A 15,757-nucleotide genomic window follows, 5' to 3' on the forward strand; every position below is an offset into this window, starting at 1 on the left:
GCGCTAATTATATATATATATATATATATATATATATATATATTTATATAAATATTTTATAGCCCTTTAAATTTTGGTAGCCTAAATGCAACTTTAAGGTGGCTCCAAAATTACATTGATTTTTTTAAATTTTTTTTTGGGGTGTTGTGTATTTCCATTAAAAAAAACTCCCAGTTATGATTAAAAACTCGTAGGGATTACTTTCTTTGACGTTTTATAATACGAGCTAAACTTGCAAATCTCTCAACGAATTTGATTTGGCGATCGCGTGGATTCGTCTATGCAGCTTTCATTACAGATTTAATTATTTTAGGAAATTTGTAGCACAGTAGGTATACAAAAAGAAATCAGTGAGCCTAAAAAAATCCGCAAGCCTAAGTTACTCACTTTTAAATTTTATCCAACTGCAAGATTCAGCAAATAATTTCAAAATAATATCAAAATATTGCATTAAAACCTTTACGGCGGTGATAGTTAAGTCATGAAATCTCCATCAAAAGTTAGACTGCATCGTAACGCAAAAAAGAAACTTCATTTCATCTGCTAACCAGCACGCCAATAAAAACAACAACTTCTTCTTTCTATGTTGCCTGCAACATTGAATATAGAACATTTGAACATTATCTGTCTACGCCCACGAGTCAGTTTATCTGTCAGACTGTCATGCAGAAGTGTAACTGATTTACAATTGTTGTTGTTGCTGATGCTTTGATGTCAAGCGTCGTTCAACAGTCACCACTTGCCTTTTGCCACTCGCCATTTCGCCGCGGCCATTGTTGGCTGGCAGTTAATGTTGAATATACAACTATCTTGAGCGCTACATATTTTTAGTCTGTTCATTTGGGAGCAGTGGTGTGGGGAATTGCATGTGACAGGGATGCTGGTTGGCAGCTTGACTTTCCAAAGCATTCTGATTTTCTAAGCGCAGTTGGTTTGCATTTTGTGCAGCTTGGCTAGTTTTGCATGCTCGGCTGATTAACTGACTGACTTAATGACTGTAAATACTTGCCACACTGAATAAAGATACTGTAGGTATGTGTGCACATTTGTATTATGTATAGAGAATGCGCTGAATGCCTACTTCGTATGCAAGAGGGGTGGCTAAACTTGGCTGAAAAATGTCTAAGGCCACAACAGATGAATAAATATGATTTAATATTTTTACTTTTTTGCTTTCACTACATTTTTGCTTTCTCGCTATGCAGAATTTTAATAATATTGTTAAAAATATGGCTTGTGAGTGTTGTTATGAAAAGCAGCTTAATGAAATATCTAATGAAGTACAAATTAGACAAGCAATAACGAATCCTTTTTCAACTGTGTTTTAAAGCTTATTAAAAAACAGCACTACAACCAATATTATCGTGTATGGAATTTGACTTATATGCACACTGCTGTTCTTCCAAGCTATTGAAAACGCTTACCTCAATCACTACAGGGGTAAAGAGTCTCAAACTCGCTTCGCTACGCTTAGAATCTATAGTTGAAGAGCAAGTGTTAAGATACAAAATAATTTGCATGAGTTATTCAGCTAAGTTCTGGGTAAAGGTTTCAAGCAACATGGAACCACATTTCCAACTGGGTAGTTACAGTAAAGGAGCCACTCCACTCCGAATTGTAGCTTTAATCCTTGAAAGTTTCCTCGAAGTCCTCTTATCCATCCATATGTCGTCAAAAGGATTCCGCTAATTGCAAACAAAGCCCACGTTGAGCTGGCTCATTTCAGGCTTACTTAACAAAGAACAGATCACATCATCATCGCCATCAGGAAGCACTATAGCTCAGGGTGAGCTTAAGTTTCATTTACTAGCTTTTTAAAAGTTCCACGATTCAAGGCAGCATACCTCTACATTCTCTTTGTATGGAAAGATTTTCTCACGTGGGCGACCTCATTAACTTTAGAGTTTTGTGCACTGGCAATAGCTCTAATGACCTATATAAATTAACCTTAATTCTCCCTGACCTAATGCGAAACCGGACATATTCAAATTAATTTCAAACGCATATTAATGAACTGCCTATTATTCTTTGAACGCGTACTACACTGGTTAGCACTCAATCGATTGCTACTTTGATTGCGACTTACTCGACCATTTTGAAGAAGAAGTTCTAGCAAAATTTGTTTAGATGGAAAGTTAAAGGACAACGTCGTAAGGGATGACCATGACTCCGATGGAAGTACCATGTCAAAGGAAACGTATCATCGCTTGGTATAACAAATTGGAGAAGGCGCGCGCAAAGCAGAGACGCCTGGCGAGACTTGCTGCAGTCCGCTGCGGCCCGGTAACAGGTTGTGATCCTTCATCAGGGTATATACATAAGTGTAAGTAAGAAAGTAACTTAGTGTTTTTCCGTTAGAAATTCCTAATCGCTATCGTTCGAACGTTTTCTCTTTTACCTCTTCTTTTTAGTTCAGTGACATCTCAGTAGATGTTTTTCTAATAGTTATCGTCCAAGTCAGTTCTCCTCCTTCTAGAGTTAAAACATAACCTAATCTAATTTGGGTTTCGCCACGAGTTTTTCTTCTTTCCTCCATTTACTTCGATTTGCGTTAAGGTGGATGTCAAGTAGGGGGGTTTCTAGCTATCCAGTTTCAATTCTTGTGATGCATTAGTAGCTGCTAACCTGTAGTTAGTGCCAGGCTACATAAGCGCGAAGTGGGACTCGCACTAAATTTTGCTGAAGCTTTCTATTCAGCCGCCGTAGCCGAATTGGTCGCTGGGTGACTACCATTTCGAAGCGCCCAGATTCGAATATCCGGACATGAAACATCAAATAATAGAAAAAGTTTTTTCTAAGAGCGGTCGCCCCTCGGTAAACAAGAGTGGACTACCTTTAGAGAAAAATGTATTATAATCCAACATGTCTCAGTTACTTTTGTGTACAGTGAGTTAGAGTTTTGAAATTTTTGGTCATAGAAATATTTATTTGTTACAAAGTTAGACCAGTTGCAAACAAATTTTGATGTTGTAGTCCAAACATTTTCCTGCAAAACAAAAAAGAAAAAAATATATCCAGTATTACTAGTCTCTGTTCTGTTCCAATCAAACAATTTAAATTTGTTGTACTGTGTAATCATAATCACGATTTATGCAGCCTGTAACTCGTGCAATTCAAGACTCTTGATTTCAAGTTCAAGGCACTTATTCACGATGTGTAAAAAAATTAAGAATTTATTATATAAATTATCATTTTTCAGATATTACAGCAAAGTTTAATCGGAATTCATTTGCAGTTTATGTCGCAGGCTTTTCGTGTTTTTGCTGTTGTTTTTCTTCACGTTGATTCATGTTTGTTATTTATCAGCATTCGCTTTTACAGCAGCTATGTAGCTATAATTATACTTTTGTGTTTGTTTAAATGCAGATAATAACATTTTTCTGCTATACGTATTTGACGTTGCAAAGTGGAATTTGCGATCGAAAAATTCCCTATTTAGATTCTTGGAATTTACATGTGTATGTACACACATATGAATACAATATTTTTGTATTTAGGCAAGCATATAAATAAATAAATGGGTTTAATTAGTTTTTGTGTATTATTTTAATTCTCACGGAAAGTTAAAAAATCCGTCCATCCGGTTTAAGGAACGTTTGAAGTAAATTCCCTTGCGCAGTGGGGGTTTAGAATTTCCGAAATGTTAATCAAATATATCTTTTGAGGAAAAATTATCCATATTCAAGGGAAACTATTTCCTTTTTATTAGCTTTTCACTTTCTGGTAATCCAAATAGTTTCTTTTCCGGTGAGATTAAATTCGTTTTGACTGAAAAACCTATAGGAGTACAAGAAAGGTTAAGACCCTTGTGACGCGATTGCATTGATTTTGTTTTTCGGTAAATGTTAAAACCTTTGAATGCTTTAATCGGTCATGCAGCAGAGTCATTCCAGTTACGATCTGAAGGAAATCAACGTACAAAACTGAGGAGACGAAGTCATGGATAGAATAAAGTGGAGATAAAATGTTGATGAAACTATGAGCCACCACTGTGAGGCTAAGAAGAAGAAGGGTGATAGTTGCTATGACCTTAAGCTTGAATCGAGATATAACATGGGGTTAAATACGCTTCTTTCAGAAATTCTTGCGTTCATTGCTTGCGTGTCAAAGCATGCATCCTTGCTGATGAATCTGCTGCTCTAAATGGTTTTCAACATTTGGTAGTAGCCAGATTTTAGACTTTTACGAAAGACTAGTATGTCCTATTTTGCCAGAGGCTTTTGCTACGTCAAGATACAAGGTGGCGCAAAATTAATCTTCTAATTTGGTTTTAGAAAAATTTCTTTAATTAATTTAAACAAAAAATAAAAAGTTGTTTGAGTGATGAAAATCTTTATTTTGATGCATGACTTGTTTATATACTGCAGCTGTATACTTCACAAGTGTCAAATATGAATGCCGCCACTTATGAATCTCTCGATAGGGTGATTAATTTAGCGCCCCATTGTATCCAGCTACACACAGTTGCTTTTTATATAAAACGCCGTCTATTTTATGTATAACTCTGTGGATTTATTCTATCGTCGAATTGCTACGTCTAAATCTAAACTGGTGCTAAGGCATTCGATTTATCTGCATCAGTATGGGCGGTTAAAACTTTGTTTTTGCGGTCAAAACTTTTGCTCACGAAACTTTGCTTTGTTCGTTTAATTTTGACAGTTTGATTAATTTAAAATTGATTGGTGAAATCGAGCATAAGAGAAAAAAAAAATTCTGAAAGCTAAATGATTTTCCAATAACAGGTGTTATTGGTGAATGGATTGCGCTATCGAGAGATGATTAACGATTTTTTATGGCCGTAATTGGATGGTATTGATCTGGACAACGTTTATTTTTAACAAGACGACGCTACGTGCCACACAAGCAACGAAACTATTGATCTCTTACGGGAAAAGTTTACGAACCGTGTTATCTCTTGAAGACGTGATGACAATTGGCCACCGAGATCTTGTGATTTAACACCTTGTGATTTGTTTTTTGGGGCCCAGGGTCGATTCAAGACCTCAAAGATGGAATTCGTGAGGCTATCGAGCACATAGGGCAGCCACTTTGCAATTCGGTTATGGAAAATTTCATGAAAAGGATATTGTCCTGTAAGCGCGGTCGAGTTGGTCATTTGCCTGATGTTATTTTCCACTATTAACGGCATACCTTCCACTTTATAATGAAATAAACATCCGATCATTTATAAAAGTAGCATTTTTTTGAATATAAAAATAACACCTCTTATTAAAAAAGCCTTTATTTCCGTAATTTCCGATAAAAACTGGGGGAAAATATTCAAACATTTTTTAGTTCAAAATATTTTTTTAATTTGAAAAAAAAAAATTTAAAAATTTTTGGTAAATAATTTTTTTTCTTTAATTCCGAGAACCGAAAATAGAGGTGATAAAGTTTTTAGCTGAATAAACTTGACGCGGTTTGCCCCAGATATAAATAACCATGATCTTCTTCTTGTTCTTGAATGGCGTGAGAGCCACTTAAGCGATTTAACGACGCGTCAGTCGTTTCTTTCTCGTACGAACCGGCGTCAATTGGACACACCAAGCCGGACCTGACTGATATTTCCAACGTAGTGGCGGCCCTCCTCTTCCTCTACTACCACCAGCTGGTAAGGCATCTTTCAATACTTTCAGAGTCAGAGCGTGTGTATCGATTCGGACGACAGGATCCAGCTGGATCTTTATTCGCTACACTATGTCTATGTAGCTGCAAATATTATGAACTCCGCGTTCAATAAATTCAGCTGTAACGCTCCAATGAAAGGAACGCTGTCTGAACATAAGAAGCTCTCAAGTTCTTTGTACCTCGATCTCTCCTTTGCACTGATCTGTACTTGCATTAAATAAAGTTATAAATATAAAATATAAATATAACTGTTTGTTTTGAATTTTGAAAAGAGAATCGAAATTCAACAAAATCTTTATATTTCTAAAACTGGCTGCAGATACGAGTTCCTGAGTACGCGTACTTGGTTTTGCTCTAATAAAGTAATTCGTTCATTGAACCATTCATGGTCATTTGAAAAGTGAAATAAGAAAAACAAGGTTTCGTTGGTTTTTTTTGCAAATTCGCCAAAATTCACTTTAGGCTTGTCCCAATTTTTTTGCAAAAATGATGCCAGCAAACAATCAGCGTTTTTGGGTTGTGGTTAGTGCAGATATAATAAAATACTGCTGAAAGTGTATACAACAAAAAAATATTAAATAAAATTTTAAATAAAAACTTTTTATACCGCTATATCGTGCATGCAAAAATTCTTGTGGAGCAAGAGCACTAAAGTACTGCTTATCCGATGCGAAAAGTATGTCAAGCTCAAGTAGTTGCGATTTTTTTTATTAACAGTCATTTCAACTCCTTTGTACTTACATTCATTTTTTTTTACTCAATTCACGCATTTTTATCAAAATAATGCTTGCTGTGAATGTATGTACATTTGTGCGTGTGTGTGCATTCAAATATATTTTATGCGATTTAAATATTTTTGGATGAATGGCATGCGCATGCAGCTGCCCCGATAACGAGTTGCGGGTGGGTTGGCTGCACTACTACGCCGAAATATATATATTTCTATTTACATTCGTTTGTATGTAACTACGCACTATAAGCAGCAAATGAAGCTGTATTTCAATGTTCTTATAATATACTATTATATATGGCAACGCTATCGCATGACACGCTCCTACATTTTTTGCGCGTTTTTGCCTTTTTTCTACTCACATAAATAAATATTTCAGCGATAAAGCTGCCCAGCTGAATCTGGAGAAATACTGAGTTCTTTGCAAAGAAACGCTTTAAAATCAAATAGATTTTCCTTATGAGTAAATTGATTGTGGATTTTTTTTCCAACCCTCTCCGCGGCTATAAAAACGGTTGCGCGCGCTTGGTGTGGCCAGTTTTCGTGCGCAAGGCGCTCGGTTTCGGTACGTCGGTAAGTTTCTCGGACATAGTGAAAAAATAGTGGATAATTGAAATAAAAGTGTGAAATAGTGAAAAGTGTTGAAAAGGATATGCACCGTTAAAGGACAAAATTATATATGCCCTTTACACCAGCTGGTGCATAGTCCACTAGAAAAAGGATAATCAAGGATAATCAATGCAGGGATTCTTAAATTTAAAGCTGTATTTGATTTCTTATTTATTTATATGCACATTTGGCTTGAAGCGGATGCCACCCCGGTAGTGGATTTGCAGTAACTGTACTTTGAAAGTGAAAACTTAAAAACATTTGTGATTTTAAATGAAAATGAATTGGTGTTTTGTGGTGACTCTGCTGCTAATGCAGCTTTATGGCCATCCAACAGCAGCGGAGCCTGGCGATATTGTGGAAGCAGTGGCGCCAAAGTAAGTGTTTTGGTTTTCGTTTCAGAAATTATGTGGAAAGAAATTCTGAAAAATGGATAACTAAAAAAAATGTTTTTTATACATATATGCTTTTTGATAAATTAGACAACTTTGGACTTCTCTGTGAAGTAGTAGTATGAATAATTTAAAAAAAAAAAATAAAAATCAAGAAAGAAAGTAGTTCCGAAAAATTCGGCAGAGGACTCTCCTTAGGGTTAGAACTGTTTTTCTTAACAAGTTCAACTGTTTTTTTTTTTAATTTTAAAAAGAAAAAAATACAATAGTTTAAAATAATTTTGAAAAATTCTGCTGAGAACTGAAAATCCTCTTGGCGAGTTATTTTTCTGGTTAAAAAAAGTATTTTGACCAAGTTTTCTGAGGAGTTATTTTTCTCGTTTTGATATGATAAATATTTTTTTGTGTAAAAAATAAAAAAAGTATTTTTCTGTTTTATTTTGGAAAAGTTTAAAAATAAAATCCAAAAAATAATATCGAAAAAGCATAATAGTAAATATTTTTTTAGGTGTTATTTTTCGGTTCTAAAAAAAAATATTTTTTGTATAAAAGTTAAAAAAAGGTTTATTCTTGCTCATTTCGAAAAATGTGAAAAGAAAATAAAGGCCGAGAAATCATTTTCAAAAATTTGGCTAAAAAATAACAGTTTTGTTTGGTGTAGTTATTTTTCTGGTTTTGAAGAAACAAGTGTTTTTTGTGTAAGAGTTATAAAAATAATTTTTTCTTGTTTATTTAAAAAAAATAAAAGCTTAGAACTGATTTGTAAAACTTCGGCAGAATACCTACGGACACTTTTTTAATTTTCTGGTCCGGGAAAAAACCTTTTTTTTGCGTACAAGTTAAAACCGTTTTATTTTTCTCACTTTTTTCGAAACATTTAAAAGGAAACCGATATTCAAGAAAAAATTTCGACAAATTTGTCCGAAAGCTGAAACTTTTCTGACGTGGTATTTTTCTGGTTTGGAAAAACATAAAAACAGTTGGTTTTTTGCTTATTTCGAAAAATTTAAAAAGAAAATAAAAGTAAATTTTAACACTTGGGATAAAAGCTGACAATTTTTTTTGGGGTGTTATTTTTCTTGCTTGAGAAAAAATAAAAATTTCCTTTGGGTACAAGTTAATATAAGTTTTTTCTTACTTATTTCGAAAAATTTATGAACAAAATAAAGCTTAAGAAATGATTTCAAAAAATTCAGGAGAAAACCAGCAATTTTCTTGAGATGCTATATTATTTTTCTGGTTTAGAAAAAAAAAATAATTTTTTCTGTGAAAGTTAAAAATAAGTTTCTTCCTGTTTATTTCGAAGCATTTTTTAAAAGCTAAACAAGTTTCTTTCTTGCTTAATTCGAAAAATTTAAAAGGGAAAGAAAAGCCAAATAATTTTTACCGGTTCAGCAGAACGCAGACAATTTTTTTTGGGGTTTTTTCGTGATTTTTCTAGTAAAAAAAATTTCTTTTGCAAAAGTTAAAAAAAGTTAGAAAAATTCGGCTGAAAGTTGACAATTTTTTTTAAGAAAAGTTATCCTTCCGATATCCATTGTAGCCGAAAGTCTTGGTGCGCGGGTACTATTTGGAAGTGCTCGATTTCGAAACCTCAAGCACGAAAAACCAAGTGGTAAAAAAAAGTGTTTCTTATAGTGGTTGCTCGTCGGCAATGCAACCTTGTAGATTTCTGTCATGAAAAAGCGCCTCATAAAAAAACCATCTGCCTTACTGAAGCAGCATAGAACTGTAAGTACCTTTATTTGTAGAATAACACCAAGTTGCACACCAAAAATAGCAAGAGGAGCTCGGCCAAACACCCAATAAAGGGTGCAAGCGCCAATTATATACCTATATACATATGTAATTTAAAAAAATTAGTCTGTGAGTTAACAAAAGGCTGCAAAAGGTAATAAAAGTCAAGGAATAATTTGGAAAAGTTAGTTTGAGAGCAGACAACTTTTTTCTGGAACAGCGTTATGAAAATATTATCTTTTATTAGAAATATAACAAAAATGTTTTATTTTATTTCAAAAAGTGAAGAAAAAATACAATAAAAGAAAAGTAATTTCGAATAATTTTGTTGACAACTGACAATCAATTTCTCACGTCGTTTTTTATTTTTCATTTTTATAACCAATAATATCAATAAAAATTATCAATAATATTAAAAAAGGTATGTGTGAAATATTTGGAAATTATGAATATGTGAAGAAAATATCAATATATTATATTATATGAAGAGACTCACTCTTCATTTCAAAGACGAAATCTATATTCACGCGTCATTTTGTACAAACTTTTATAAATTTTATAACAGCAGTAAAATATTCGAAACGGTTGGCGAAGCTGTCTCGTTAAGAGATGGGGGACATTTTACAATTACCTTCGCACCAGCCGAACAAAATTAAAGGAATTGGCAGTGGAGTATCTCTTAACTTATAATTTTGCACTATTATTGATATGTGAAATGCCTTACCTCTTTTCAAGGTTTTTGATACAAGGAAGGTCACCATGTTCAACGCGTTTTTTCAAATAGTCATCCACTCTAGGGCAGATTAGGTCACAGAAAATCGAGTCAGTTCTCATATTCAGGATAAAGCCGAATGTCTATAAGTACGTACTCTCATTATGTATATACATATTCTGTGTAAAAATAGAAATAACTTAAAACCATTGTTGAACAACATCAACACGCGCACCACAAAGAAGAGGAGGAGCTCGGCCAAACACCCAAAAAGGGTGTACACGCCAATTATATATATACATATATACTATATGTATACAAACCATTGTTGCTTTAATTAAAAATTTATTTTCACTTACTATTTATTATTACTTTTCCAGTCCAATCAGCGCCGAAAAAGACGAACAAGTTGATAATAACCGCGAGGAGCGTGACTTTTTTGGACTAATCAAGAAAAAAACAGCAGCAGTGCCGACGCTGAGGTAAGAAACAAATTGAAGGTTCACAAAAAAAAAACATCAAAAATTATGAAGTAAATTTGCAATGCTATGAATCATAGGAACCATAGCTCCTGCGCGTTTGAAAGACTTTCACGTCGCAACTTAAGTATACAAAACTAATAGCAGTGGTTATACAAATATATTCAGGCTATCAAGCCGAAGCGGAAGCTTAGAAAAATGTGAATTTCGATAAAAAAAATTAATCTTATTTGCAACCTTAAAATTACAGCATAGGCTTGGGTGGCGGTAATAGCGGCTATGGCGCAGCTAAGAGCGGTGGCTTCGGTTACGGCGGCGGAGCGTAAGTTTTTTTTAGCAGATTATTTCTATACTTATATATAGGTACGCAAGCCATACGAGTACATATATGGAAATTAATATCACTTTTATTTTTGCTCAACCAACGCAAAATAGACATTTTGGCATCAAGACAAGTCAAGCTGGCTATGGGCGCGGTTCTGGTGGTCCTGGTGGTTACGGTCATGGTCACGGTGTCGGTGGTTATGGGTCACCGCATAGTGCTTATCGCACTGGTGGTTACGGTGGCGGCAGGTATGTGTGATTTTGTACTTGTTAGCATATATTAATCTATCCATATAGGATTCTGCCAGGGTAAATACACAAATTGAGCTTATTTTATTTGCAATACCGTGACCTGCTAAACTTAAAAATCGCATTTAACGCGCTTTGGAAAATCTGTATAATTTATGGAAAAAAATTTGACTTTTTGGTACATATTTCGGAAGAGGTACATATTTGGCGGCCGCCGTAGCTGAATGGGTTGGTGCGCGACTATCATTCGGAATTCACAGAGAAAACGTCGGTTCGAATCTCGGTGAAAACACCAAAATTAAGAAAAACATTTTTCTAATAGCGGTCGCCTCTCGGCAGGCAATGGCAAACCTCCGAGTGTATTTCTGCCATGAAAAAGCTCCTCATAAAAATATCTGCCGTTCGGAGTCGGCTTGAAATTGTAGGTCCCTCCATTTGTGGAACAACATCAAGGCGCACACCACAAATACGAGGAGGAGTTCGGCCAAACACCCAAAAACGGTGTACCCGCCAATTATATATATATATATTATATATATATTTCGGAAGAGGAAGGAAGATTTTTATTTATTTTTTATGATTTATTTATTAGAATAAATTTTTATATATAAAAATGAATGTTTGTCTGTATGCCCTCGATGAACTCAAACACTACTGGAGCGAGTATTATAAAAATTGGTATAGATAGGTATTTTTCCACGGAGAAGGTTTGTAGAATATCCTCATTGCTGCCACTCGCCACCAGGTGGCGCTGCAGAGTAGCAACTTCTGCCCCGTTCAACCGATTTTTTCGAAATAAACAAAATCAATAAAATGGTTTAGAATGAATTGAATATTTGTGTACTTATTTTTCTTTAAAGTTGTTTTTATTAAATTTATTTTAGTTGTTGGCGTAGCAACGCGCGCCGGGTACATCTATTTAGTATATATTATAATATTAAAAACTAATAACAGAACGAGTACTAGCTACCAGGATCCACAACTCGATAGTTTGATAAAAGAGTCCGAGTTATTATTAGAAAAACATATTAAATCATAGTAGTTTAGTTATAATCTTTTAAAAATGTATAGTTATATTGCTCATAGAAACAGTAGCTAGTAGAATAGAAGGTTTGCTGGGTTCGATGTGGTTCTTCCTGATACTTTTTAAGGTGCGACAATCGTTTAAAGGTGGTCAGCTGAGAGGCTATTGGTCATTGTCGTTGGGTAGCTTCTGTACTGAAGTGTTATTGTGTGAGTTTGATATGTCGTTTTCTGAGTCGGGAGTACTTATTTGGGTAGAGAGCTGATTTTTGCATGCCATTGAATGGAGTATATCGTTGCTTAAACGTATTCCATTCTGCCAATTCAATAGAGTCAATATGTTTCTTTAAATGCCTGAGTAAATAATATCTTAATAAAATAGTAGTAATGGGCTTGTTGATGGCATAAGTTGGGCTGTTTCCACGGATCGCGCGTTGCCTTGGATACCTTTCTGGCTTTTATCCAACCTCAAGACAACCTGCTACCTATTTTATTGAAAAAAATTAAAAGCTTTGGTGAATGTAGCCCTTGATGGATCAACATTTTTAATTACATAGTTTATGGTCTCCCTGCATTACTACGGTATTAACTCTGAATAACTCAGAAGCTTGGTCTTGTAAAATCACTATTGAGTAGGACTCAGCGAGGGTTAGACTTACTAGCGAAGCCAATTTTTTCGGTGTTTCTTACATGTATTGTACACATTTTTCCTCTTCCAATATAAATTCAAGCAGCTGAATTCCTTGTCGTTAGCAAGTGAATTCTAGTATTGTGGTGGTAAAGTCCTCGGGCAACTAGCCGAGCCCGGCAAATTATCGCTTTAAGTGTGCAATTGCAAGCAACGTAAATATCGATCTCGTTTCAATTTATCATTTTTCAAATCTAAATAGCAAACTGTAATTGAAAAACAAAAAATTAGTTTATATTTAGAGAAAAATAAAAGAAATTATTACGCTTGTCTGCCAAGCTCTTTTCAATACAAATCCTGTTCTGTAAATATATTTTTATTGATACGATTTTTATTTTTGTAACTTATGCCTTGTTGTATTATTGGGATTTTTATAGCTCCTACAACTTATCACCGCTTAATGCATTCGGCGTAAAAACAGTGTAAGTGAATAATGAATTTGTTTTATTTTTAAAATAAATTTTAATTTAATTTCAAAAAAATTAAAAAAAAAAACATTTTCAACAAAAGATTTTTTCAAAATTCAGTATTTTTGTCATTAATATTTACGTAACTATATTTTATGTAAATATAGAAGAGTATGAAATTACTAAGTATCGAGAATATTTTTATTTTAAAATAGAATTTAATTTTTTCTAATTTTAATTTATTTTTATTTTACATTTTCTTATTTAAATATTATTTTTTTTATTTTATTATTAAAAAAACAAAAAATAGAATTAGTCTCGTTGTTTAACGATTTTACTTTTACATAAAATATTAATATTCGTATTTAAATATTAATAAAAAAAATCGTTTATTAATTTAAAAGGTATATGCCATTAGTAATAAAAGAGCAAGCTCAAAATCAACTGATATTTTTATAAGAACTCCGAGTTCGAAATTCAATTCCGAAGTAGCAGCTATAACTTTTATCGTAAAATTCCCTAAAACAAAACTAATTTGGGTGCCAGGAAACCCCAACATAACCGGAAAAAAAAAATCGGCGACTATACCACTAAACAAGCATATTGAGCACCATGATATTAAAAAAAGCTTATTAAAAACATTTCTATACCAAATAGCACCATGAATGGAGCTCAACTAATAACTGGTACTGACAAATAAACCATACAAAAACCAATACAACAGACTATAAAAAAATAAAAATAAGGTGACTTGACTTGACGTCATAAAATACGGACGACTTCGTCTTGGGTACACAAAGACTACACAGGGACATCTCATAACCAACTCTTACCCAATTACATGCTCGTACAACCTGGGCGTAATAAGTACCATACCCTATATAATACTCCATTCCCCAATATACTTCGTCCGCAGAAGATAAATGCTCTGTAACTCAAACCCAATTATCCGCCTATCCTTCCCAGATTCCGATTCAATATCTTCAATAACCAAATTCCTTAAAATAACCAACCTATACTGTAGAATTGAATATACAAAAGTACTGTAAGTCTATACACACACACTGAGCGTAAGGTCTCGAGATTATAAGAATTACTTTTTAAGCTAATTTTATAAAAAGAAAAAAAAAAACTTTTATCGCTTTCTTCTTTTCAATTGAAGTCTCAACATCACAATTTTTTTTACGTTAAAATACTAAGCAGAAATATAAAAAAATATATAATATATTTTCCAAATCTCTAACAGCTCTAATGTGCAATTAAATAACGACTTCCTGATGCACGAACGCCCCCAAATACCCGCTTATGCCAATTGCCCAGCATACAGACTACCCCCGAATGTGCAGGTGAAATGTCGGGCCAATCAATGTGAAGTAAGTTGTCCGCCACAATACAGTTTTCCAGATGGCACAAACCTACTGAAAATGATCTGCATGAGTGGATCGTGGATAATACGTGATTCGGCTATTACGACTGTGCCGCCCTGTCAAGGTGAGGCGCAAAGAACACAAGAACTGATTTTTTACTTTTAATAACAATAAATATCTCGCCCACTTTTAGCTACTTGCATACCACCCTGTGAGAATAACGGCATTTGCTTAGAAGCAGGCATTTGTAAATGCGCTGAGAATTTCTTCGGTCCATGGTGTCAGAATAAGAAAACATTCTGTGGCGGTAAGCCACCAATACCGAAGAACTCGCGAGTTAGTTGCAGTAATAAGTAAGTGTTTTCATTGCTCTAAGAAATTGTTGGTTTTAAATTTGAATAAAAAATATATAATAATATAAAAATGTATTGAATTTCTTGCAGCGTTTGCAATGCCGAGTGCATGAGTGGCTTTCAGTACCCGGATGGCAGTACTATAACCAATCTCGAGTGCGTGGATGGTATTTGGTTTCATAAGAAGTCAAATTCACCAAAACCACCTGATTGCGGACGTAAGTTGAGATAGAAAATAAACTGTAAAATGACTTAAAGCCCAATTTCTTAATCTTTGCCACATATGCCTTTAGCAATTTGTGAACCACCCTGCGAGAACGACGGTCAATGCATTTCCTTTAATGTTTGTCAGTGTACGCAAAAATATCGCGGCAACTACTGCCAACACAGTGAGTATTTACCATTGGCTTTAAGCAGTTCAATTTCATGCTTTTTTACTTTGCCTGTTACATTGGCGCCCAATCTCCATTCTCCAATCTAGGCGTGCAAGCTTGCAATGTGACGAAGACTGGCTTTAATGGCAGCTACAAGTGTAACTACGATGGCTTAGAAGCTAAATGCAAATTTTCTTGTCCCTCGGTGCCGGGTTTGAAAGTGCAGGGCAGCTTGGACATTGACTATGCCTGCGAGTACAGTGTTGGCGAGTTCTTCCCCAAGCCATTGCCGAAGTGTATATACCGTAAGTAGGGTTTCACTTAAATTTAAAATCCAAAGAAGCGACACTCTCGCTATTGACATTCGATCCGATTCCTGTGAAGCAAATAATATTTACCATTATTGAGTTAATAAATTCTTTCATGCTTAGCTCCTGGTTACATCATTCGTCCTGGCTCACATGCTTCACAATATTCGCAGAGTGTTGTCAATACTATCGGTGGTGGTAGTGCAGAATTTGGTATGCAGTGGACCACAGAACGCGAGCGCCTTCAAGCAATACTGGCCAAATATAAGGATATAGAGCGCCATAGTGTACGGAGAAGTTTCAAATAACTTTCGTTTAATTTAATTCTCAAATTGTTTACATTTAAAAAAAAAACATACTCTGATTTGGAAAATATA

At 34.4% G+C, this 15,757-nt stretch overlaps 1 protein-coding gene across 2 annotated transcripts in view; it reads left to right on the forward strand.

The window, feature by feature from the left end:
* The first annotated feature begins 6,907 nt into the window (after positions 1-6,907).
* Positions 6,908-15,757, forward strand: part of LOC129242912 (hemocytin) — a 28,561-nt gene continuing 19,711 nt past the window's right edge. Inside the window, exons 1-11 of one of the 2 annotated variants that reach the window (XM_054879837.1) lie at positions 6,908-7,344; positions 10,189-10,290; positions 10,538-10,609; positions 10,723-10,860; positions 12,949-12,993; positions 14,225-14,469; positions 14,539-14,698; positions 14,789-14,916; positions 14,992-15,087; positions 15,180-15,377; positions 15,504-15,667. In XM_054879837.1, the coding sequence (XP_054735812.1) occupies positions 7,241-7,344; positions 10,189-10,290; positions 10,538-10,609; positions 10,723-10,860; positions 12,949-12,993; positions 14,225-14,469; positions 14,539-14,698; positions 14,789-14,916; positions 14,992-15,087; positions 15,180-15,377; positions 15,504-15,667 (1,452 nt within the window). In that variant the 5' untranslated portion in view covers positions 6,908-7,240. The remainder of the gene's footprint in view (positions 7,345-10,188; positions 10,291-10,537; positions 10,610-10,722; positions 10,861-12,948; positions 12,994-14,224; positions 14,470-14,538; positions 14,699-14,788; positions 14,917-14,991; positions 15,088-15,179; positions 15,378-15,503; positions 15,668-15,757) is intronic. The other variant, XM_054879838.1, reaches the window with a different exon arrangement.

Source organism: Anastrepha obliqua, chromosome 3, assembly GCF_027943255.1.
Source record: "Anastrepha obliqua isolate idAnaObli1 chromosome 3, idAnaObli1_1.0, whole genome shotgun sequence".
Taxonomy (NCBI): domain Eukaryota; kingdom Metazoa; phylum Arthropoda; class Insecta; order Diptera; family Tephritidae; genus Anastrepha; species Anastrepha obliqua.